This window comes from Pseudopipra pipra, chromosome 8, assembly GCF_036250125.1.
Source record: "Pseudopipra pipra isolate bDixPip1 chromosome 8, bDixPip1.hap1, whole genome shotgun sequence".
Taxonomy (NCBI): Eukaryota; Metazoa; Chordata; class Aves; order Passeriformes; family Pipridae; genus Pseudopipra; species Pseudopipra pipra.
The window spans coordinates 35,103,367-35,130,783 of record NC_087556.1 but is presented as its reverse complement, the minus strand read 5'-3'; the positions used below and the strand labels follow the sequence as shown (position 1 = coordinate 35,130,783).

Here is a 27,417-nt window from a genome sequence, read left to right as displayed (position 1 = left end):
CAGACACATTTCAGAGCTTAGCTTTAGAATTTGTTTTCAGTGTATTATTTCAGTGAGGGTAAAGTGGAACCACACAGAATTAACGTCAATTTGATTTTCAGTCGCATTCCTTTTGGCTACTTCTAAAGCAAATACACCCAGGAAAAGAAATATAAAATAGAATTGCAATTAATTTATTAAATTATTGTTCTGCCAGTACATTATGTGTGTTTTTGTGTGTTCTAATTATCTGAGAGCAGGCTTTCTTCTTCTCCCCCCACAGCCCCTGCCCCAGCTTGAACTACCCAAGCACAACGACATGTGCAGGTTTCTGGGAGACTAAAATGTACATTCTACCCAATCACAGTCATATCAGGTAGTCATTAAGTCTAAGCAAGGGAAGAAAAAGAGCTTTTGTGGGGGAAACAAAAAGTAAAATACTCCCACTACAATCTATTCCGTTTCCAATACTTAAGAATGAAATCCAGAAGCATTGTGGGAATCTTATATTCCTGATGGAATCATTTCCAAATACCAGCACTGGCCCAACAGAACAGATACCACATTAGGATAAATAATACCAATGTATAGTGGCTCTTGAGTTTAGCAATTAAAATTTGTATTTAAATATTTTGCTGGCTACTTTATTACATTTATTTAATCCATGTATACAAAGTTCATGTTTTTAATAAAACACTACAAGCAGCTGAACCCAAAGTTTCTTAACCATGACATCTTTCAGAACTGGAACACTTTTTGCCATTACAGCCAGATTCGTTTCTTTTCCTAAGTGCCCTGGCAAACCAAAGGCATTGTTTTTACAAGTCTTGAACCCTGCAGGTTGTAGAACAGACAAAAGATGTTAAATTGCAGCGTCTCAACATGGACAACTCATCCCAGACTTTTAAAGTATCTCCAAAGAGTAGAGAAAGTAATCAGAACCCGTGGTTCAAGCTGGTGATGTGACAGCAAGATGATTTCAGTGGCAGAGGCAGCACTTTCCAACTCATTTCCAACCCATTTGCTTCCCTCAAACTTAATATTCTCTTTGTTTGGCCAGCAGATGTACATGATAAATTCAAATTGGCAAAAGGGACACACACACACAGACAAACATCTTCTAACAAAAACTGAGGGAGGGATTTGTTATTTGTTATTTTCAGAAGACTGAATCCTTGTGGTCACCTGGAGTGTAGACCATAAAAAAAGCTGAAATGGTTTTTCCTTCACAACCCCCACTTTTAATGAGCCTCACAATTTTTTGGGTATTTGCAAACTAGCTGAAAATATTGCAGACTTCCAGCACACTTTGAGGGGAAAAAAAGGGAATGAAAACACTGCTCCTCTTACTCTAGATTTTGTGAGCTTTTTATCTTTTCACATTATTAACAGATATAAACGTGCAAATGTTCAGGAAATTGCTATCAATGTTCAGGACTTGGAATTGTATCATAATAATATTCAAAAGCAATGATACAGTTCCAGAGAAAAGACCTAAGACACAGAGGAAAGACACTCTTAAGCACTCAGGTCTAAACTAAGCTGAAGCCAAGAGGGTTTTACAAAGGAGGGTTGGTGACAGAGTGGTCACCCTCAACATCCTCGGGGTTCTCCTGGCCCCCTCCTCAAAAATCTGCTACCTGGCTCAAAATTGCTGCTCCCCAAACTTCTCACTGATTTCAGGGGCAGAGAAGTCCCCCATCTTTAAACAAAAAACCAGGAGGAAAAGCCCAAGCACAGCCAAGACCACGAAGGCATCTTATCACTGCCTCTGGTCACCAAGCAACAGTTCCACAAATATGCAAACCCAAAAAAGGGAGAATTGCAGTCTACTGGAAGAGATACTGTAAACACAAGATAACCAGGTAAGCCAATGACAAACCATTATCTGACACTCTTGAAAAGCTCTCCATGTGAACTGCTCTTAAGCCAAGCTGGAACAAACAGCACACGCAGCTAAATTAAAAAAAAAAATAAAAATCCTAAGCCAAGTTAAATAGTAACCAACATTCACATTTAACCATATAAAGCCTACATTAAAATCCAAAAGGACACTTACAAAATATTATATTACTGTGAGCACTGTCAAAAGCTTTGAATAATAGTACACTAAGGAAATATGTAAAAACACACTTTACCTTGTACCTCATTTTGGGGCATGAATGAATGTAGAAACCCATATAATAAAAACAGAGATCAGGAGCTTTTTCATGAAGTTGCCTAGTAAAAGCAATTTCTCTGTGAAAGGAAAGAAAAGACTAATTACATTTGAATACGATTCTTACAGTTATTTTACCTCTTCATAGTGAAATATTTTACAGCTACCTGGCTCTTGATCTATTTAAAAGGACTAGACCTCTAAAAAATAAAATATGAAGATGATAAACTCCAAACTAATGTTTTAAAAAACCCCACACATAATAAACTGAAAATTAATACTTAAAAACCAAACAAACAAATCACCAAAATGCACAACACCACGTCAGGCTTAAAAATACTTTCATTTTTATGCCTTGTCCTGCCAACTGCCAGACTTGAAATTTAAATAAAAGTGATTAAGAGCCTCTATTTAACAGCTTTCTTATTAATATTCATGTATACTGGAATTCTACAGAAATCTGGCCCATCTATTGCACAGACTGGCTAACCTGGCTCAGGAAATCAGAGTATTTTTAAAAAAATAAGCTTCAAGGATAAGCATCTTGTTTGTTCCATCATTTGTGTTCCAACAATCTGCATGTAAAAACATCCATTTTTATGCAACAAAAGGTATTTTTCACCCATCCCACGAGTGTTGGTACAATTTTCTCCTTCATTTTGAAAGAAAAGTGTCAGTGTATTCCAAAATAAGTTCGCTTTTTATTTCACTGGCCCAAGGAAAGCAGCACTATTACAAAGGCTCAGTCAGTGCTTCCTCTATAAGGATCATTTTTACAGCATTTCTAACTTTGCAGATCGTTTTTGTAACCAATTTGGTAAAACATGGATGTTGGTTCTTGCTTTCAGTGACAAAGGAATAAGATGCTCATTGCAGGGGAGTTGGAGCAGATGAACTTTAAAAGGTCCCTTCCAACACAAACCCCTCTATGATCCAAGATATGAGTACATGCATATAGGAAGCATACACAAACACTGGAGATTCTTTATCATTTAATGTTAAATTAGTAATAAAGATGTTTAAATGTACTGAAAATTTAACATTTCAGTTGTGTGTAGTTTGCTGAGACCTGTTCAAAAACAAGGGTCTGTCTAGAAACTGAATCTATTCCATATCTTAAAACCCAGGCAAATACAACAGATTCCAGAAGTGAGATTTATACCTCTAAAAAAAGTACAAAGATGCACTTCCTATACATAATCTTCACAAGCCAGAGCATGAAATTAAACCACCTTACTGTTTTCATGCAGGTTATCCTGGACCTAATTAAACAAGCACCTTCCTGCAATTCAAAAGCTGGAATACTGCAGGGGAAAAACATTATTGTTGAATTTCAAAATCCCTTAAAGGCTCTTTCCAATTGAACTATACTATAAGATCTAATAAAAGGACTCAAGGTTGAACAGAAAGTGAGACAGACTCCAATGTAATGAGGTAAAAATTGGGCTGCAGCAGCAAATCTTAGCATGGGCAGCAATGCTTCATGCAACCAAATTAGTGCCTCTGATAGTAAAGGGAGCTTGAACTCCTGCCAGTGCCTTCACATTCCTGCAGTCTCCAGTGATGTGCTGTAGGCAAGGACCTTGAACTCCAGTTTGTCCTCTGTCCTCCATTTATCTATCCAGCCAAGCCCACTCCAGGCACAGTTTTACTGGGAGGATGCTGTGACATCCTTTTCTTTCTGCTTTCCAGGAGTGTGTGCTGTGATCCAGGGCAGGAGAGTCCTCTGACTCCATCATTCCACACCAGGAACAGCAAGGATGTGTCACTGGATGGCACCACACCACCTGCACACCTTCTGCCTAAATCTTCCCCAAAGAAAAGGGACCACAGACTTGCAACTACCTTTTTGCAAACCTTTCATTTATGGTCCTCTCTATATCTATAAGGAGTTAAAATGGCACAAGAGGACTCAGGTAGTGAGAAAAACATCCGTCTCATCAATACAAAATTCAGATTTAGTATTTCAGTGCTACACAGCCCAATTCCAAAAGAAGTTCAAGTACCTGTCCTCCTGCTAAAGAGAGATGATGAATACTGTGATTGTCTACTGTTCATGATCTTAAGTAGCAGGGGGAAGGTTTAACTTTCTGATCATATGAACAGGAGTCACTCAGTATTTCTGGATGTTTCTTTTTTTTTCCCTTCGGTAAGACTGGTATTTCCAAGCAGCTTCTTCCCCCCTCATTCTTTAACACATGCCTACATATTTCAAATGATCCTCAAATCCCATCCTTTCTACGACCCAGCAGCAAAAATTCTCCAAGTGGCATGAAGTGGAAGTGACAGCACTGCAAGGCAGTTCAACCTCCTCAGAGTAAAACTGGCAACAGCTTTGATGGTATCAGATTCCTCTGCAACTTCCTCAATCCTCCCTAACTCAACTTTTTTTTTCCCCTCCCTCTTTGAAAGAAGAACAAGGTTGGCTCCCTCTAAGACTGTTGGGAACTCGTTTTTATTGCCTTAAATGCCACACAATTTATAAGCTGCTTTTTCACAAGTTGAGCCATGGTGCACTGACACAGCTTTAAATTTATTACAGAGAAAATTTAAAATCATTTCGAGAATTCATAAGCATGGATTATGTCAGTCTATTATTACATAATGTGATATGTACAAATACTAAAAAAAACAGCTCTTAGGAAGACTTAGTGTTTTATGTTATATGTTCAGCTTGCAAGGAAAAAATAGTCTAATTTCAAGTATCTAACGTATGTAATAAAATATTTCTAAAAATCTAACAGAAAATAGATCAATTCCAAGTCATAGGAGTTCCAATGTTTTTCTACGTTTGTTAATTCTGATTAATTCTATAAAATCACCAGTGCCACTGAAAGCCTCAGAAAAATGACACTTCAGACCCTTTTAGCTGCAGACCACTGGAGAAGCTACAGCAGCAGCTTCATTAATGCTCCCAATGACTTTGAAGTTGGCCCTGATTTGTGCTGGAACTGCAGCAGATGACACCCAGAGGTCCCTCCTGACACGATTCTACAGTTTCTCCTTCATATAAAGATTATTCAGAAATCACAAAATTCACACCCAAGGGAGAATTGAAAAAAATAGAGATTTTGATTAGGTTCTCTTGATTTCTTAAGAATCTAAACAAATTCAGATTAGACTTTTGAGAGATTAAATTGCACACAGTTTATCAGTTATAAAAAGCAAAAGTTTATGAAGTAACTGTGATACAAAGTTTCCTAAAAATAGTGTTTGGGCTTTATGTAGTTCCAGTCATGCCATTTACCCACCCTGTTGGGTAATACTAAAAATTAGCTGAGAAGCTCCACCTACAGAGGAGATGCCTCTCAAAAGGATGCCTTGGAGAAAGAAGAAAGCTGGACCTCACAACTCCTGTGCTTCTTTTGCACATGAAGGAGCTCAGTGCAAACCTCAACAGGCAAAAAGAACTTGTGCTGCAGCTTCTCAAACTCAAACTTGAAAACAGATGTGTCTGCCATGAGATTCAAACCCAGTTTGCTTCACCAGAACCTCCCTGGGAACACCACGTGTCTGTGACCAACTCACTTCATGTAAGCAGAGAAGCAAAAAGGTAAGGAAAAAAAATTGAGATGCACAAGTATTTCCACTCACTAAGGGTTTTTTTTTCCCCTTATAATAATAATGGAATCATAAAATTGCTTATGAAAGAAAAAGAGTAACTTGCAATTTCACATACAAGTCTAGTTCACAGTGAAAAGCATTACCCACTATTCCTACTGTTTTGCAAGGCTGTTGATAATTAATGTAAGGCTTTAAAATTCATAGGATTACTCTCTCCATCAGCCTTTCTAAAGGCAAAGATAATGAGATTAACATACCTGAAAAATATACTCAGTGCTAGTACAGCAGGAGACTACTAATTCAGAAGACAATGTTTTTTAGGTACTCTGTTATTTATGATCTCAATGTGCATAAAACTATAAAAGTGATTAATTTCATTTGCTGACTGGGCTAAGAAAAAGGTCGAAGGAAAAATTATTTCTACTCAAACAAAAAAGTGGCTTTTCCTGCTGAAACCAAGCAATACTAAATTATTTTCAGGGGCAATAAAAACTAGGTATTTCGTTTCTGAGTGTTTTCCTTAATCTGTAAAAGTATTCAGCTAACAAGAAAGATGCATCCCTAGTCATGATGACAATTAAAAATTTATTTGGAATGTGACCAACCACAGAGAATTTTAAAAAAAAAACACAACAAACAAACAAAAAAAAAATCAACCAGAAATACTTTGTTAGGTATAGTGTTACCAGTATATGTTCAGATTGAAAATAAAAGCACAAGTTTAGAGACAAGTATCAATTCTTACTATTCCATCCAACCAGATAATGAAAATGTCCTCTTACCGTAATGCAGAGTAGACTCCCAAGGATAAGAAAGAAAAGTCTGGGTCGTAGTACAGGTAGACAGAGGACACACAGTAGGGCAGGATATCAATTACACCAACAGCAATTATCTTCCCATCCAGCCAGTACTGCTGGTGGAAGGATCCATAGCCACATTCCGGTCCATTTGGGGCATGCTCTGCCTAAGTGAGAACAGGAGAGGGACGTGACACTCTGACACAATTCCAGCATGAAAGCAATTTTAGAAAGAATTTTAACACACAACTCAAGGCTGTGAAAATTTACTCTGGCTTTCCGTGTTTAGGAAAAGAAAGAATTTGAAAAGCAGGGAAAACAGTGTTATCTCGCTGGATCATTTGTGACTTTGCTGTATTTGTAATGGGTAAACCCCACATATCACACATCCCAAACACAAATATGAAATAGCCTCTGCCATTGAGCATTTATGGGACTGATATGATCAAACCAGGAGATTCATCAAGTTATTAATGCATTATGACATGCAAGCAAATTCTGCAGACACCCTTTAATGTGACCAACCTACTCTCCAACAAGAGGCAAAGCCCAAGGGCAGAAAGGTGAATGCCATGTCCCTGTGCCAGCCCTTCCCAAGGACCATTCTCCTTCTCTCCTCTATGCCCCCAGGCACTGGCAGCTCTTTGGCCACAGAGCTTCTCACAGTGGCCATTAAATTTACTTCAGAGGAGCATTTCATAAAAAGAAGTGAACAGTTAATTCCTTATGTAACATGGTTTACTCTCTCTATAACCGATGAAATACTTTTTATCTAAGAACCTGAAACTGTGTTGCAACAAAAATGTGTGGAACTACTTCTTTGTCAGCCCACATCAGAGTATCTGCTGCAAAAACACCAAGGAACTGGCTATTGTTGTGTGCTGTGGTTCTGGATGTGAACTTTGCCTCTGGATGGGGTAAAGCACCTCGAGCCAGAAACTCATGCTTCGAGTTAAGAAGAAAATGATCTCCTAATTTAAACTGTATTACACAACCAACTATGGCATTCCATTTTCTCCCACGTCAAGTTTACTTTAATCCCGAATTCCACTGTGCTCAACTTAATTATCCATCTAGTCATGTTTTCCACTGCATTGCCAGGTCTTCAGAAAGCTGCTTCTCACTCAATAAATCCGACAATATTGCCTGCTATTACCAACTGTTTTGCATTACAACAACAGAAGGTGGGTTTAATCAAGTATTTTGATACAGTAGCACAGGCTGAAGAGATGATGGGCAGGAGAAATTACTCTAATTGGTACCACATGTGTCAAAAGAAATCAACCACGTGAGCAAAAAAATCATTCCAAGTGACTCACCCAACCAGTAAGTCCCAAAACAAAGGCCACATAACAAAATGTTTGCATTTTTATATAGTTATATAGCACAAAACTAGATGTGCAGCTAGGAATACTCTAAAAGCGAAATGGTTAAACATTTGAGAGCTCCATCTGCAGTACAGGAGGATATTAAATTCAGATATAGCACATTACAGTGGGTTTCCCCTTGTTCAGGTAAAGCCTACTTATCCAACAGTTAAGATTTCATTCTGCATCCTCAACTTTTCAGCAGAGCCAAATGAAATCACGTGGTCAGTGGTCCAACTTTTAAGCAGGGACACAGTCAAGTAAGAAATGTTGTCTAAGGATTTCTCAGCACAGGTCAGGTTCTTTTCTCAGCTATCAGGGTGCAGCCAGTGACAAAAAATGAAACATCTCCTCAAAGCCATGGGGAAATGTGATTGGTAATAAAACACAGACTTGCCTAAAGAAGTTTCAGTTAAAACAGATTTTCTTTCTTTGCCAAAAATTCATCATATAGGATTTAATGGATGTTACAACAGATAGTCTCTTAGCCAGCATGGAAAAGATTTTCACCCAAAGTAAAGTCTTCTGAAGTTAAACAAATGTTGTGCCTGTGTGTGACCCCAAACCTCCAAAGAGCATCACATGGAACTGGAACTCTGCAAACTGAAGTTAAAAACTTCTGGTAAAGTACAACCTACAGTTATTTCACTAATGCAATTACAGTAAAATGTCATGAACATAAAAGGGTCTATGCTCTGTAACAAACATAATGAGCAAAGCACTGATTTCAGGCAGAATGTTCAGGGATCCCCATTACATTAAGCAAATAACATTTTAAAAAGAGTAAGACTTTCCTTCTCCTTCAAAAGTTCTCATACAATGTAATCCTTTGTAATGCTTGTAAGGATTATGTTTTCTCCCATTTCTCAATGGCTCCTTTAGCTTGATTTCCTAAGCACCATCCAGGCAATTTGACCTGAAACAGGTCTAGAATATGAAACATTTTCCTGAAGCAGGTTATAACCATTCCCTACTACTGACAGCTCCACTGGGACCATGTTTGTCAAGGGTGATGTAAAATATACCACTGACATCAGGTGAGCAAGACCCAGCAGAAGGGGCTTACCTTATCTAACTAAAATTATGCCTTAGCCTGGAAACAATCCAGAGGGACCCATTTATTTAAAATTAACAGTTTATACTCATATTTCAATACAATGAACTATTACAATCTGATTATATTGAGGAAAAAAAGAAAAAAATAACTAAATCCACGACAAACCCTCATAATTTTCTCTCCAGTGTTTAGACTGTAATGGAGAGAAAAATACAATATATTCCATTACACGCTAATTTTACCTGTTTTCATATTCTGCTAGCTAATGATTCCATGAACACATTTGATTGCTCATATTTTAGAACACATTATTAAAATTTAAATATTTAATAGAACTGGCATTATATATTGCCCAATTAGTACATCTCAATGTAATAACTGCTTATAATTGAACTTCAGTGATGGTGAGAGTGCTCAATTATCTTCAAGGCACATTGGTCATTCTTTAATTTTAAGAGGTGTTTTACTAATAATTACCAAAAATGGGGCCTGCCCATACACTCCATGATTATTTTTCTCTGGAAGGTTTCACGAAATTTCATATTTTGAACTTTTCCATTTTACCCTCCCTGTGGATGGAGGGAGGGGGAAGTTATGAAATCCATGCTATCCCTTACTCAGAGAAAAAAAATAAAAAAAAGGCAGGAAACTCTTGACTCCCACACTCCAGTGGAAATTATTTGCTGAATAAGCAAAGTGATTAATTCCAGCAGTTCCTTTCCCAATGGCACACACACACACAACCCACCATATGGCAGATTTCTATCCCTTGGCTAGCAAGGTATTATTCCCTTTTCAGTACCCTGTCCTCCTTTCATTAGGGATTATGGAGATGCTGTGAAAGCAGCTGACAAACACAGGCTGAGGCAGCAGAGAGGCAGCACTGCAGGTCTGTGTTAAGGAAAGCCAGCAATGCACCCTCTCTCAGGAAAAAAAGGCCAAAAGCATCCTGGGCAATGAGGAACACAGGAAATCCAATCTGAATGGAAGGACAGGGGTTTTAACTCAGAAGATGGACAAATAATGGCACTGGTGGAGTCTCCATCCTTGGAGATGTTCAAAACCCACAGTCCTGGACAACTTCCTGCTTTTGTCTGCTCGAGCAGGGGGCTGGACTAGGTGATCTCAACATGTCCCTTCCAACCTGAACAGCTCTGTGATTCCAGATCAAAACAAAGTAAATCAAGTCACAGCATCGAAATATGACATTCCTTACAGAGGTAACTTCTGTACCTGACTGGAAAAGTCTGGAATTTGAGCTACACTCACAGTAAGCTTAAAATCCTAAAAGGATTAGTGAAGCTGTGAGGGCACAAAGGACTTCAGTTGCAAGAGACTTTGAGCATCACTCTACAAACATCGTGGAGATGATGGAAAAAAAAGCAACTTGCCAAAATCTCTACGTGAAATGTGTTTTGATTTAGTCCCGAGTGATGTATCAAATGTAAGTAAAATATGACATCCTACAGAAGGTGATCCTGGGATTTACAGACCTGTAACGGTGTCATTTATTATTAGATCAGTGAGAATTAAGTATCAAATCAATAAACAAAATAATGCAAAGCAGAAGCTGATGTGCTTTTGAAGAGCAAAGACTGAGATTCACAAACATCTTTCAGCTCTTTAGAATTCAAAAGCCTCTTCATATGTATAACAGGAAACAAAGTGAGAACAAATGATCATTTGCACAACAGAAAACAGATCCCTTTCCATTGTGCTGGATCCATGTTCTCCAGACTAGTAGGTGAATCACTCAAGACTGAAGGATGTTGCAGCAAAACAAGATCATTATTGAAAAGTATTCGGGACAGTTAAAAAAGAACTGAGGGTAAACAGCTACAGAAAGATCCCATAATACTGATTTACCAAAAGTTCATAAATCCACAGAGCATAAATACATGCAGGAAAAAATATTGCTGTAGACACACCCAAAACAATGGGTATAAATTACCAGCTCTTTCAAAAAGATTATTTTGACAGGAGCATTATGAAATCGACAATTTAATGCTTAACATCAGTCAAGATGAAAAAAAAAGATTAAAGAGCAATTAGAGAGTAATTTGAAAACAAAACAAAATCATCCTTTGCCTGCAGAATGCCACAGCATATCCAAGGGCTGAGGCTCATTCCAACTGCTGTCTCAAGATGACATGGAGGAACTTGAGGAGACCAAGCACTGAGATGATTATTAGTGATGATGACACTGGCCCAGAACATCCCCCTAATTCTCTGAGCACTAAAAACCAGGAATCACTCTGAGCAGTCCAGATATTCCTTGTGCCCTTCTCCCCCTGACAACAACAGGGTACCAGGGCACAGGGTTTTGGGTGAGTCCTTCAGGCCATTCTGTGCTGAACCATGACGACCATTCCTCTCCCAACCACGCTGTATTTGCATATGTGAAGTGCTAAAATGGCAAATGTTTAAAAGTAGCCTCTAAAACAAAAGCATGAATACAATAACATTCAAACTTCTCTTTACATGACCCTGTTTACTGCTAGAATACTGCCTAGTTTTCTGCTACTACGCACTGTATCATTTTTTTTAAAGCATTCATTTTTTATGCCAGAGCCCCTAGCCAAAACAGAAACCAAACTGAATAATAAATTGAGAAAACAAAAAAGACAGGAAGAGTTTGGGTGTTCATACTATTTGCAGCTAATAATAACATTAAAAATTCAAAACCCGACAAATCGAAAACATGTAAGGTTTAAATTCTATTTTAAATTATTTTTGCTCAAAAGAGTAAACAGACTTACACACTGCTAGATTTGCTTGTGGCAACTGTTTGAGAACAAAGAATTTCAAGAATCCCGTGGCCTCTGATATATAACCCCTTTTATTTAACTTCATCTAATTGAAGACATCTGCAGTGGTGCCACACAAAATTTAATTCAAGCTTCGAAATGTCAATAAAAAGTGTCTGTAAGAAACAATATCAGTACAAACCTGGCAGGGCAGTGTGCATCAACATCTACGTAGCCACACAAAATTAAGAATATAATGGCAGTCTGCTGCCTGAGTTGACGAGGTGATAAAAGCCCTTTTCCTATAAAGTCTAATGAGCTCTATTACTCTTCAGCTTTCAGGAATGTAAAGGCCAGTGGACTGAGCAGAGAAAAGCAACAAACTCTGCACACATGGATTCATTCAAAGTGCCACAGATCAAATTACCAGTGTAATTACTATAACCTGACAATTTCATTACAGTCACGAGGCCCTTCGCTCTTCAACACTAACAAGAAAGACAGTGCAAGAAACCCACAGCAGTTTGCTTACTTGAAATGAAAGAACAGCATCTCTCCTCAACTTTTACCTCAGGCTGGAGTCAAATACAAGTTTGGCAAGTTATACATACTTTTCTTTTCACAGAAATAAATCAAAACCCAGCAAAGACACAGCACTTTCTGCTTCTGCCTTCTAATGCAGTGCTGTGAAGTTCAGTGGTAGCTTATTACCCAGCAACACAGCAGTATCTTCCTTACAAGTTGTGGTGATAGAAATTCTGTGCCACCCACCTATGCCAGAATGGTTGGCTGACTACAGAGAGTGTAGAAGACAAAATATATTAATTTCAGAACAAATACCTACCTCCAGAGGAGAATCACACAGGAATCGTGTGAACTGCAGCGAGGTGGATTCATCAGGAACATGTGCCCAAGAAGACAGTTCAAATATGCAAAGCAGAAGAACAAAGAAAACTATTAGCAGTACTATAAGATAGATTAATAGTCAAATACACTCTTTAAAAACCGTATCTTTGAAAAGCACCATCAGATTTTAAATTAAATTTCCATAAACAAACTCTCACATTCTGTTTAGAAGTACAAAATAGAAGATGTTTTTTAAATATGTGATGTGAGAGAATTATCACCTTGTAATACAGGTCTGTTTCTGGTGTCCTTTATTTTAAATTACACATTACCCTTCTCTCTGACTCCCTGTAACAGAGTCTTTTCCCATTGATTCCATTGGTACCTGCCCCACCACTATTATGAGGGCCAGGGCCCTCCTAATTCTTAAAATAAATTAAGTCACTTTACATTCAAAATCAAAAGCAAGCCCATTTTAAGTCTAGAGAAGACGAAGGGAAAAGATTAAAAAAAAAAAAATCAACCTCCTGAAAGTGCATTTCAAACCTAGATTTTTTACTCAGTAGAAAATGATGTGCTGTAGATAATCAACCAAAAAGGTAATATTTTAATGATCTGGGGCTTGTCCAAGGTTCTAAGAGTAATAAAATATAACATTTATTCACTACCATTTACTTATTTGATACAAATACTTCCTTATTAATAGATTCCACATTAAACATGTTACAAAGTTCTAGTATGTATTTAACTCCAAAACATTCCCTTGTTAAATAACTAGTATGTGTTACACAGTTTAATTCCCCCTCTGGTATCAGCTGGGTGATTTAATAAGTCAGCAGTTCACAAACTGCAAAGTAATAGTAAACAGGAATGTTTAATTAAAAGTTTGATAAAGAGAATATATAGAGACACCTACAAAAACCTGCCTGTTGTTAAGAATTCTATTAAGTTCTGGGATTAATTAAATAAGGGGAATACAAAACAAAAAATAAGGGGTGATTGCTTGTCAGTTATCCCATTTTACCCAGGGAAGGGGCAGAGAGGAAGGCAGGTAATAATAAAAAGTACCAATAGTGTAAGTTGCCTAAGGAAGTGAAACTTTCTCTTTTCTTCAGAAAGTGCTGCAAAGCAGATTTTAGAAATAAAAACAAGCCTCTGGTAGACACTGATGTTGATCTGCAAAGGTTAACTGGCCCACTGCAGCTCGAACTGAAGACAACCTTAACCTCTAGGGTTGTGTCTCTAACCAAGTGCATCTGGGGAGGCTAAAAGAGTCAGCACTTGGCAGAAGTCACTTTTCAAACCTTTCCCCCTCAAACACAGCAGCAGCTGATCTCTGGATGAACAATAAACCTTAGGACATGGACTTTATGGAATAACACTGAATTTCATACAGTGCTGGTGCAGGCAGGAGACTGTGCACTACCTATAAAGGTGATTAAAAATTTGAATTTTTGAGCCATTTTCCTGTAATAAAAGAGCAGAGAGTTACAAATTCCTACACTCTGAGTGCATCAGTCCCTACAGTCGATGCTTTTACAAAGTGCAGGTTTCAGAAAAAAATAAACCATGTGTTACTAATTTTCATGTCAGAAGACCCCCAATAGTTCTTGATCTGTAACTTTAGCTTTATAGTCCAAGTTAAACCCTATGGTGAGAAAACTGTGCCCACAACACTTTTCAGATAGTTTTATCAATTCTCCAGGCCCTGCTGTCCAATCCCTTGGCTTTGAGGGTGAGGGGGGACTTTTTAAGTGCACCTAAGCATAACTTCCCCTTGCTGGGGAGTATATCCTGTTACAGCTGTACTGCTGGCTTGGAGAAAATTCCAACTGCACTTGAATTTGGATCACAATCTTAAGGGAAAAAAAAACAACATTGCAAGTCTTGTTATATATTATTAAATATTATTAAACAGTTTTCTTAATCAAATCCTCAAAAAATTCAGAAGACACTGAATCTTCCCTAGATGTCAATTAAGAAACACCAAAAACCCCAACAATTTATTGCTGTGGGTTTATTCATTTTCTTTTTAAGGAAGAATTTAAATCACACATAGAGCTGGAGAGTATAATAAATATTTTATATCCACTGATCTCTGTTATTATCTTCCCTTACTCTCCCCTCCCACCCCCAAATCCACAGCACTTAAATCATAACTCAGGAATATACTTTGTCTATACACTTATTTAAAAAAGAAGAAAACATAAGATTCAGTTTCTAAATGAACAAACTCACTGCAAGATTATTCTGAATACAATTAAAAATTATTCAATAAACCATGAAAGAAATACAGCCAAAAGCTGATGTTGCATGTAAAATAACTCAATATGTCACATAAGCACAATTAAAATTCCTTTCACAAAGTCATGTTTTTCTAATTTTAATTTCCAACTGATTTACATAAACTTGAGCCTTTTAAAAGCTTTATAATATATCTGAAATCCACAACATTTTTACTTTGCTGCAAACTAATTACAGCTGCCAGAAAGAATCAGCACAACAACAGGGAATAAGTTTAAACAGAATTAATAAAACTAAGAGATGAACACATCACTGAGAATTAAATCAAAGGGAGAAAAAAGGCAGAAAAATAAATGGAGAGTTGGGTCCAACCCAAAGCTACTTGCTGGAGTAAAAGCACATGCACAGCTTTAAAAAGTGGTAATAAAACCAGAGTGTTAACACCTGCTTCCTTTTACAAATGTGGGAAGATATTCAGGTGCTAAACTGGAATGGGTTTCACCTGGTGGCTCAGAGACTTTCTGCAAGTGAAGGTCTGTGATGTCACACAAGGACATCGTGGCCTTCTGAGGAAAACACAGCTTTCAGGGGTCATCAGGCACTGTAAAACTGTCTTCAGTGCAAAGACATCACAGAAAAAAAATTATCACACAAAAAAATCTATCATTTTCCCTTTGACAATATAAAGAGTTTGCTCATATTTGCAATTCGCTGTCAAGGAAAACTGAGTATTTGCCCTTTTTCTTGGGGAACAGAAGGGTGAGGAATGGATATGGGATTTGGGCCTTTCTTCTTTTTGGTTTTTGGTCGTGGTTTTCTCTGCTTGATTTTTCATAAATGTGCCAGGCTTGTAACAACAATAAAAAATAACAATGACAAGTCATATAAGCTACAGATCCAGGGCATCACCTGCACGTGTGGAAGGCAAATTCATTCCCTCTTCCCCTCCCTAATTCCAAGGACAACACAGTGCTTCCCCCAACTCTAAGTGGCCAAATGAATGTTCCTGCACCCAGTAACAGAAAAGAGCCCTGAAACTTGGCATTCTTCCTAGAGGGATACTGGCATCCTCCCAGGAGTTCTTCCTCCACAAGCAGTGCAATCTTTTAGATCTGCAGGGAAACACAGAGCTAGAATTGGGGTTTTCTGCTCTAGAAGCTTCTTCCCAGGTCCAGTGTTATTCCTGTTTTATCCAGCTTCTTTTGGCTTCATGCAAACCAGATTAGAACCAGTATTAACCATAAATCTGTGCAGTGAAAAAAGTAAAAATAAGTCAGATGATGCCCTTCAACTGGGCAATATAGTGGAGCTCAGTCAGCAGAGGAGTCAGACTTGTCCTGGGGCTGGCTCTATTTAGCATTTTCAACAACTGCCTACAACAATACAGGAATGGTAAAAACCCACAGTTTCAGAGAGATAAACAGACCTGAACACGAAGAAAGAGCCTTCAAAACATTGTACTTAAGGAAAGAGGGGATCTAAAGACTAAATGCATGTCTCAAATGCAGGTTTCATTACAAAAATAGCACCAAGGAAAGAGAAAAAATTGCTTATAGGACAGAAATTACATTTCAGACTAACAATCTCAATTCCCTTATGGAATGACAAAAGTCACTGTGGCTTTGTCTGCTCAGAAGAAATTCACTCTCAATATAGCAGAGATCTATCAGTCTTACAGTAAAGATTATTTAATTTTATATGGATTTGCATAGAAAACTCAGTGGCTAAATCAGGAAGAACAACATAAACTGTGATGCAAAAAGAACCTGAACTGAAATGATATGACTGTGGACAATAAATTCACTGTCTGGGTGCCTAAATTCTTCAGCTCGTTTAGGCATTTCAAGTTATAATCCATGACAGAAGGCATCAGGCTGACATAGAAATACTCGTTCTAAATTTTTAAATCAGTGTTACCAGAGACCTGAAGTGCAAGTTTATCACAGTGAGATGTTCTGCCAAGGCTGCCATCAAGCCAAATAATAAAAGAACTCGTTCAAGAGCATGATAAAAATGTTGGGCTGTTGAGGGAAGAAGGTTAAAAATAACCACGAAATCTATTGATTTTTTTAAGCACTGCCTCACTAAAAAACAAAAGAGGAAACTAGGTTAGAGAGACCTAAAAGTTTGCAACTGGCTGCTGATACCAATTTGGAAGTGATCAGAACATGCTCCTTGGTATTTCCCAGACTACTCCCTCAGTCTTCTATATTAGTTCAAGTGGATTCCTGGGAGGCAATTAAAAAAAAAAAACCTCGGAAAGAAAAAACCCGCCGTACGTATTTCGGTAATTTTTTGCACCTTTTCAAACAGTGTCTCTTTTGTGTGCAGCGAAATTCTTTTCTTCCAAGACAAATATTTAGTTAAGCACAAAGCAAAGAGAGTGTCCAGCTACTTTTCACAGAGGGGAACAGACAGATATTATTTTTCTACGAGTTTGTCATTACGAAACGCTCGTGAAAAGTTCAATACCACGCTTGTTTCAGGAGGTCTAAACAGCAATAAACTGCTCACTCTTGCTCTTTCTGGAAACTACTGCATAATTTTTATGATCTTTTATGGAAATGTTTTCTAACTTGTGTAGCTGCCACATAGCTTGTTTCAGCTACACTTCAGCAGTGTCTCTTAAAGACAAAGACAGCTGTAAAAAGACTTGAAGATTAAAAATCACCTTAATTAACTAGGTGTGTTGTATCAGTGTTTTACACCACACAGATCAATCATTAAGGTCACTAGAGAAGAGGCAGGAACGGAAAAATGGTTAATTCCAAATTTTTACATGGCAATATATAATATGTAAAACTCAGTCTGGAATGACAGGCACTGGTTTTTTGTTTAGCACAGTAACTGAATTCAGCTAAAGAACTAAAGCAGCCAGGAGTTTATATATATATATGTGTGTGTGTGTTTGTGTATAAAATACACTGACAGCCTCTATAACTGACTTCAAGAAGCATTTTACAAAAGACAACCTTGGCTCAGAAACGTGATGCTTCTGGTGAGATGATACTTCATGAAGAAGAACTGCTGGAGATTCCCACTATTCTACCCAAACTATCCATTGATTACTTCACTGGGATCAAAACATTTCCTTCTTGGGATGAAAAGGCCAAGAAAAAAAAATGTTTTGACTGCATTCATTTCACCTCAAATCTTTGCCTCCAGACCTCCACAGCTCCACACCTGTATCCATCATTTAAATATCAAGAAATAAATCCTGACATTTCATATAAAACACAAAAGAGATGCAGGTGGCAAAATGTCCTGAAACATTTACCTATCTAACTCCACATGCTTTATAAATCAGCCTGAAGCTGGGGTGGACCTGGATCATCTTCCAGGTGACTTGTGTTGTGCAAGGTCCTCCCTGCACTTCCTACCCAGAAACAGGTATTTTTGCTGCTGAGGAAGAATTAAAATATTTGCAGATAAGACTTTAGGTAAGAAGGCAAACCATTACTAAGATTCCTTTAAATCCAATGGTCTCTTCCAAAGAGCCAGTCTATGCCCCTTGGGATTATATAAAATACATAACAAGTTCATTCTTCCTAGTCTCAGATCATTCTTCTATACATTAATCTACACATTTTCTCCCAGAAATATAACCAAATGCTATTTAAAGTCCTGGGAACAGGACGTGACAACTGTCACTTTGGACCTGAGATAAAGGGCCATACACAGCACTTCATAAAGGCCCAGAAGAAATGCAAAGAATGGGACAAACATTAAAACAGGTTCTTTTCATGAATATTTTTGTAGCTTCCAAAAATGAGCAGTTCAGGAACTTGACTAATTCAAGAGTAGCCTTGGATAAATTTCTCCAATAAGCAGGGATACACCTATTTTCCACGATTTACCTCGTTCAGAAGCTATTTATACCTTACCACTTCACAATCTGCTGAGGTTTCCCCCAATTCTTGTCATTTTTCCACCAACTATTTTAAGATAAGAATACACATATCCCTAAAGCAGCAGATGACCATGCACTTCCATTGCAGCTTAATAAAGTTCTGTGTTCCCACAGGGAAAAAATGAAAAATCAATTCTTCCACAGCACTCTTTAAGAGCAAGTATTATGAAGAAACTTCTAATTAGAAAATTGTTTGCTGTGTTTTTCCTCAGGACACCAATTCAATTCAATAAAAACACGCTGGCATAAATATTTTGAAGTGCCAGCAACTCTGTGTAATATCAGTACTTCACTCCACTCCAAAGCACAGAGACAACCAGATCAGATTTGAAGCTGAATTCCTGCAGCAAGTGGCTAAAGGTTTTTGAGAGGGGTGAGAAGATTTCCAGGTAAGTTTAATTTATATCAGACACATTAAGAAAAAAATGGGATAATGTAGGGAAACACCTACGGCAAGTAACAAGGAAAAAGGGGATAAAAAAATCCATTACACTGTTAGCAGTGAACAGAAGTCCATCCCCTTCTTCTTCAACAGCAATTCCCATGACAGACTTTACACCTTAAGGTGGTGGAAACCTGACTGTCCTTAATGCATCTTTACAGGCTAAAATACTTCCACCATAGCAGAAAAATCAAGTCCCTAATCAGACCAGGTAATGCCTGGTACAAATCTAGTAAACAGCTCAATCTACCTTGGCATGTGTCCCATTTTCACATTATTATAATTAAACCCATTTATGTCAGTAATTATAAAAAGGGCACAGAGTACTACTTATTGTTATGAGACCTATTATTTTACAAAACAAAGTGAAATGGATTTTTTGGCTTTCCAGAGTAGCATTACAGACATCTCACAAAAAAAATCTCTCCTTGCACTGTCTTGAACTAAAGCCAAAAATTATTATGGGTTTTACTATTCCACCTGGAAAACAGCCACAGTTTGTGAGGTATCACTCCCAAGAACAGAAAAGCCTGGCTAGAGAGCTGACCAATATTAAAGCTCTACATCTGCAGTAGATAGAAAATAGATAGAAATGACAGCTCTGAGGTTGCAATTTCATTAACTCTGCTAATGAAGAAGTTGTGCCACCTTCCAGAGAAATGGAGAACTGCTGCTTGTTTGGAACCCCAGGAGTATTTTTAATTATTTTTTTAATTTATTAGATTAGGATTAGCCTCCTGTAAACACCATTTTAAGAGCAGGGTGCACCCATATGCAGTGTACTCTCAATCAATATCTGGAGGAGATATTTTTGCACTGTTCCTACTGCAAAGGTTAGTCCCAGTTGAGCACTGTGCTTAGCAATGCAATGGGAATCAAAGTGAGATTTTTAAAACCTCCACCTGTTAAATTAAGCAAGACCACAAAAAATTAAGGAGAAACGTAGAAAAGGTACCAAACAACTTTAAAGCAGAAGATGATTTTGTCATCAAAAAACCAATTTGATACCATCATCTTGTTTCCAGTGGAACTCTCAGTCCCCAACCTCTTTACAAATCATGTTTAATCCCTCCCTCTTCAGCTCAGTGACCCCTGGGCTGAAGCCTGCAACAGAACCTTACTGAAAACCTCAGTGCTTTCCCTCCCAAATGGAAATTGCAGTATTTTAATATTTAAAATCACCCTCAGAGACACCATTTCCCACCATTTAACTGTGCATTTTAAAAAGATGCTTTCAGAAAGGTGCATGCAGTGAACTGTACCTCATTCTCCCCACAGTCAGAAGGTGTGTCCTTGTGTACAGACATCTGATACTTGGCAAATAAAGTGGCAGATTGGTTGAAGGATGATTTGAACTGGGGGTCCTCAAAGGAGACAGGTACTAACCTCACCTTCAGAGCAAGGGAGATACAAGCATTCTATTTTGAGTGCATATCATCAGATAATCTGCTTCTGAAGGTAAGGCTAGTGGAAGATCTCCTCCTATCCACTTCAAAGCCTCTGAAGTCAGTTTTCTATTTTAAAACCTCCTAGAGGAGAAAGTCTGACAACTAACACCAAACTTAAACTGACTGCTGATACTTCTATTAAACAATAAAAGCTGTGTAACACTAGAACACTCCAAAGCAGGAGTCTATTCAATCTATTTTTATTGACCTAGTATCTAACAAATCAACTACAAATTTTAGTTTCATTGTACAGTCTCAAGGACTTTTAAAATGTACTATTTTAATGGCACATCACTCATTTCTCTCGTTCAGCAATAACATATTCTGGCTACATATACTTTTTTTTCTTTATACTATCAGAGAGGTAACATGTCTGACAGTTCACTCTTACACTCCACCTGGTCATTACAAGAAGCAGTAAAAATATGTAATTTAGATGGAGTGCACAGATCACTTTTTGAAAGGCTTAAATTGAAAGTGAAGAGAATTATTCAACTCCTGTGAACCTTAAACCAACAATTTGTGTGATAAACTTTTGCTCACATGTTGGCCCTGGTCACGTTAGTTCCTCCTTATGGAAGCATTTAAACCAAAGCCAACAAGACCAGTTATCAGGCTGAGTGCCCAGCTGGATTTAGTTCTTATGAGATTTGTATTTATAAGGCCCAAAATATCTCCCAGAGCCTCATCCTCTCCATCTCTTACCCAACAGCATCCCCATGGAACATCCATAACTTTTCAGTCTGCAACTAAGACCAAATATTTGTGGCTCTCACAAAGAGATATAAGAAGAGTTTGCACTTTCAGGATGTTGATTTTCTTTGATAAAGTATTTTAAATGCTCCTGAATATATACAATGGATATAAAATCCACATTTGTTTCTCCGAGAAACAAGACACATGAAATGGAGGGGAAGCTTTGCATAGAATTAATTTGGCCTTCTGACCTGATTTATGGTTGGTTTATCAGGTGGGTCCTTGTGAATAACCATCTGGTAACGTTTATAGACCTGGTAAGACTCCTGAAATGTGGCTTTGAACTGTGAACTTGGTGGAGATGATCTCACCACCCTCACCTTCAGAAGAAGTTAAACACATTTATTATTACAATACATGCAGTAACTGTACACTTACACATAATGCAAACATCACAACAGAGACACATTTTAACCTCCTGCACAAGGGCCATCACAATTCAGATAATATTAGCCAACAGCCTTCTAATTCTTCTGCTCAATTTAGGCTGCTGAAGGCTTTTATACTTACACTGAATAACACAGGAGGTTTTCAAGCTGCAAATTAACGTAACTAAAACACCTCTACAAGAAATACATAAACACTTTTCAGGAAATAACACCAACAGATCAACATTTTAAAGAGACTTCCTGTACTACTTAGAATATCCACTTGTAGTTTCATACTACACTAAGAAACACTTGAAAGACTTGGAAGACTCAACTCTGTGCTCCTCATCTAAAGACTGTTTTTATGGCAATAATCCCAAGGGGATTTCTTGATATTTTTGAAATTGAAAGCAGAAGATGAAGCAGTGTTTCCATACTCAATTACGAGTTTAACTGTAATAAGTAGCTATCAGTCTTCCCATCATCACCCTCAAACACACAAAAATAATTTTAGAAGTTCTTTATAAATTAAAAATTCTCCTAAGCAAAAACAATTTCCCCCTAAGCAGAAGAATGCTGTTACACGAGCAGCAGTGCATGTCTTCTCAAATAGATTTAAAGTCATATTAATTTCAAAAGCCGTGTAATTTTCGGAATGGTCCTATTTTCACAAATAGTTAGTTGGTTCTGATCTATTAAAAAACCCAACATAACAAAACAGCACACTTGACAGCCACAGGAAGGAGCAAAGACAAACTGGGAAAACACTGCTGGATTTTCCCTGCTTCTTATAAATGAAGGTGTTCAGATAAAACCATTGTGCTTCTTTTACACAACTCATGAGAAAATGGGGAAGAGTTAATGAGATGGATCAACTTCATGGCTTCTAGTCATGTAAATATTTTCATTTTCAGTACCACCACTGAAAATGATCAGGAAAATACTCATATTCAGACTAAGTTTTCCAGCTTACAGGAAAAATAAAAAGAAAAATGGCTTTTTATGATTAACAAATGTTAGAAGGTCCAAAAGCCTTCCAGATTGCTGTCTCTAATAGATGCAGTGGCAAGCAGTATATTAAGCAAACTTTTCTACCATCACTTTTACAGCTTTCAAAGACATCAACACGCCTCAAAGACGTGCATAAAGAGCAGCTACCTTGGTATCTGTTTAATTTGATGAAGTTACTGCTCTCTTGTCAGGTTTCATTAGCATAGATACTTTAAGTATTTATATGCTCCAGAACTAAATGTTGAATTTCTCTCATCATTCCACACTTGGTTAATTCAAAGTCTTTCATTTTCAAGTCACGCTGTATGAAATCAATTTGCAAGTTATTTTGGTCACTGCACTGGTTTCTGCTAGAAATGACTGCACAGTGCAAGAGTACCCTCCTGTGGCTACACAGAGCTCAGCTGCATTTTACATATATATATACACAATTATATATATAATTTTTTTTACATATATATATATACACAGTTATAAAAAATAATATATATATATATATACACAGTTATATAAAATAATATATATATATATATATATATTTTATATATATATATATATAATGCAGTACCACATATATTTCAAGATTTAAACTACAACTACTCCATAAGGTCAAAGGTACAGACCTAAGCATTTGAAAAACTCCTTAACCAGACTTTTCCTTCATTTGCCTCCCACAACGGTGAACAAGACATTACCTCTAACTTGTGTCGTGCATCATCAGGTAAAGACTCAAGAACAAAGTCTTCAATGGTTTTAGGTTGGTTTGTTTTAGGTTTAGAGTTTTGCAAGAGGAAAGCTTGATCTCCCCCTGGAAGCTGAGAGCCTTCTAAGGTGCACTTCTGGTTCTGGAGGAGTTTCTGCAGTTTCCTCTCTTTCCGAATGTCCTTCGCTTTTCGACACAGGGGCTTGCTCAGATCAGCCCCTTTCCCTACAAGGGCACAGGCAAAGAGTTAAACACCACAGTTAACAACAAGCAAGCAGTTCTGATGCAATCACTGAAAAGAGATGGCTAAAATCACCACTAATTGCACCTGTGTGGCCTTTTACATTTCCAACTCCCAACACCTGATGCCAAGCTAATGCAACGATTCTGCTGCAGCTATTTAATGCAGCACTTCAATCTGGGATCACCTTCACCACGATTCCACCCCAAAGAAAAGAATATATTTAAAAACTTGAAACACTGAAAGGACAAAAACATAGCCACAAACCTTGCAATCAAACTCAGAGAACTGTTCTACCACATTTGAAGCCAGAGTGGCTGCAGGACAAAGTTCTGTAGAAGACACACACCCCAAAAAAAAGGATTTCTTTTTTGTCACCTGGAATCTGTGGGCACTGTGCAGAAATGCTGCCAGTGCCATCAGTGCCACTGACATTAGTGCTACATCTATGCTTAAAATTATATTCAGATTGTCTGTTTTAATTAATCCATTCATTTCTGTCAGTCTGTCTTGAACAGATCAATCATTTGTAACATTCTATTTGTGACAAGGTATTTACTAAAAAGAGAAGCCAAACCAATTTCCCATCCTGACCCATTTGCTCTCTAGTACTACAAGAACTTCAGTTTTAAATCAACACAAATCCAGAGCCATGCACAGATAAAAATTCGAGTGGTCCAAATTGCTCAAAGAAGGGGTCTGATTAGATTTATAATTAGGACACTAATGTAAGATAAAAAGTCAAGACAGAAGAATGGCTGTATTAGAAAAAATTATATATAATTTTCTTCAATCAAAAAAAAGGCTGGTCCCCATGCTACCCTCTAAAGGCACTTAAAGGATGGTAGATGAGCTGGAAGCCAAAAAAGACCCATATTAAAGACTTTAAAAAGTGAGGAAGAGTGGGGAAAACTACTTTAATATAGGGAAATACAGTCATATATCTTGCACAGAATCCAAATGGTAACAAATATTATTACAAACTGCTGAAGAAATCTTTTATACCATTATATTTCTCCCCAAATCCATCGATTTACAAAAGACAGGCTGGCAACTTTTGGGATACTTTTCAAAACGAAACTACCCTGGGAAGAAGACACATTTCCAAGTCCATTAATATTTATAAGAAGCAAAAAACAATCCAAACTCAGACTTAACTATGGGTTATCCCACTTCACTCTCCTGAAGGCCTGGACATTACGTGGAAATTGTTTTTTCCAGAACTCCTAAGAAAACATAAATCTTTCCTTCATCCTCCTCCCCACCAGTAAGTTTTTAGCCAAAACTGTCGTATTTCCTGTTCTCTACCCACTTCAGACCTTCCTATGGACAATGGGAACAGTGGGATCCTTCTGCAAACTGGAAATGGTGAGAGCACTGATATTTTGAAAGCTCACTGGTGTGTTCAGAGTCACTTCACCTGGAAAGACCTGCAGCCCTCAGATCCGCTGCCTGAAGCATCTTTCTTTCCCAACAGAGACATCATGGAAATTGGAAAAATACTTTATATTGGGAGAATTTTAAGTACTGGCAATGCTGTATTCTTTTTAACATGCCTACCATACAGAATTTACAGACTTTCTGAGTGTACTCCTGAGGCAAGTTAGTGGGAAGCTCTTTGTGGCTCATCCAGAAGAGTTCCAGTTCTGGTTTCCCCACGACAGCTGAAACGTTCACAGCACCTCAGGGACTTGGAAAAGGAGCTGTTATCCCTTTGGCCTCAGACATCCTACAGTGGCACTGGCAGATTTTATGACTGAGCTAAAATTATTCACCAGAAAAGGACAAACAGGAGGGAATTAGGGATACTATGTGACCTGTCCTCAGGCAAACGAGTCACAGGAAGAGTTTATTTAAAACAGTCATGATACATTTGAAGAACCAGCACTTCATCTGTATCGGGATCTGTTTCGTGTCTCGTATCTTCTACAAGCTGTAAGTTAGCAAGAAAAACTTCTTAAAACAATAAATGTGCATACACAGACATAAGCAAACCTTCTTTTCTATCTGAAACTGTGCAGAAACAGACCATTATTCCTACAGGACAATGACCTGTTTTGTTTATAAAGCAATAAAAATGCAATTAAACAATCTTATTGCGGGCTAAGTCTGCATTTTCCAAGATAAAAACTAAACATCTTTCTATCTGGAAAATTTTAAACTGGATTTGACCTGTAACACCATCTGCTCTAAAAAATTAAATAAGCTTTCTGATGCATTTATCATTCACTTTATATTTCCTTTAAAGCCTCCAGAAAGAACCACACTAATGAATATTTCTCCTCTGTACAAGTAAGCCCTTTTTTTCTGCAACACATTACAATATTACAAGATTTCTTATCAGCATTTCCCGTGTTTAAAGTTTGACCCGAGGTTATTCTAAGCCTCACTGAAGACCTCAGCTCACCTTTTTCATAGCACTGGCAGGTTTACACTCCTAATCTTTACCCAAGTCTGCCACCTGCTGTCAGTGGCCACTTGGTTTGCTTCCAAAATGAAGTTTACACAGGCCCAAGTTTTTCATTTATTACTTAAGAAATTAGAGGTGAGGATAAGAAGATAAATACAACTTTTTATTCTAACAAATAAATCAATAAGATAAATTATAATAAAAGACGCTTGACTGAGTGATAACTTCAATATTGAGGAGTGTGACCATACTATTAAAATCAGTATTATATTAAAAATTTTTAGTGTTACATTAAAATGCCTCCAAGATTCCATGGACTTTCCCATAAAACTGTAGATAGGAATAAGTATTTGTTTACTTCAGTTTTTGGCACATGAGAGCTGTAGCACTGTGTAAATGCAACAGAAGTAAAATGAGAGAGACTGCTTTACTTCTCATATGTACTTACTGCATCTCCTTACAGAAATGTAAAATTAATTCACTGCAAGACAAAAAGGAGAAATTCCTACATAATTTCAAATCTTCTAGTGATACTTCTTCTCTAAAGTTACTCAAAATCTGAAACAAGGAAAGCTCCCAAACAGATGAAAAAGTTCACCTAGAAAATGTTATTCTTTATAGAGAAGAATATTCTTTATACCAGAAGAATCTGTATTTTTTTTTTAATCAGCACAGAGCTATCTGATTTTCTTTAAGCCCACAAAATAATGACACAATACACTAAACTTATTTCCAATGCTACTTAGATCTGTGGCAAAGACTTTATCAAAGTGTGAAAAATGCAGTCTTAAGTTATTTGCAGAGTACAAACAGCAGAGTTTATATGACAAAATAACCCGCAGAAATTAAGAAATACAAAAATAATATCAATGGTCTTTTTTGTGGGTCTTAAACTGGTTTCCCACCACTGCACAAGAAACAAGCTTAAGCCTTGACCTAACTCAGAAACCAGCATTCCTACAGCAAACTGCATCCAGCTTGGATAATCAGGGAGTTAGACAAGATGATCTTTATGGGTCCCTTTCAACCTGAGATATTCTATGACTCCATGACCCATATCTCAAGGTACATAAAGCCTGAGTCACCACATCCCATAGAAGGAAGGGAAAGCTGGGCTGCACATCTTCTTCTGCACACAAAAGTATCCTGAACTGGGAACTGATCCCAATGTCTGATGAGATTCTATCACGTTGACCTATCTGACTGCAGTCTAAACAGCTTACAGGAAACTATTGTCTGTAGTTATGTACTCACCATAACTTAACTGAAAGTAAAAATAATAAAAAAGAAATATAATGCAAATAAGATTTTAAAAAATACATAATGAAAATCAATGTAACTTTCAGGAAACACTAAGAAAACAAGTAAC

At 37.4% G+C, this 27,417-nt stretch overlaps 1 protein-coding gene across 5 annotated transcripts in view; it reads right to left on the bottom strand.

Annotated features, from left to right (window-relative positions):
• Window positions 1-27,417, bottom strand: part of ATE1 (arginyltransferase 1) — a 74,778-nt gene that overhangs the window by 43,795 nt on the left and 3,566 nt on the right. For 2 of the 5 annotated variants that reach the window (XM_064663627.1, XM_064663625.1), the window contains exons 6-10: window positions 23,390-23,622; window positions 21,507-21,635; window positions 12,514-12,546; window positions 6,484-6,665; window positions 2,118-2,217 (exon numbers count right to left, since the gene is read on the bottom strand). In XM_064663627.1, coding sequence (XP_064519697.1) covers window positions 2,118-2,217; window positions 6,484-6,665; window positions 12,514-12,546; window positions 21,507-21,635; window positions 23,390-23,622 — 677 coding nt within the window. Of the gene's footprint in view, window positions 1-2,117; window positions 2,218-6,483; window positions 6,666-12,513; window positions 12,547-20,373; window positions 20,503-21,506; window positions 21,636-23,389; window positions 23,623-27,417 lie in introns of all 5 variants that reach the window. The other 3 variants (XM_064663628.1, XM_064663626.1, XM_064663629.1) reach the window with 2 other exon arrangements.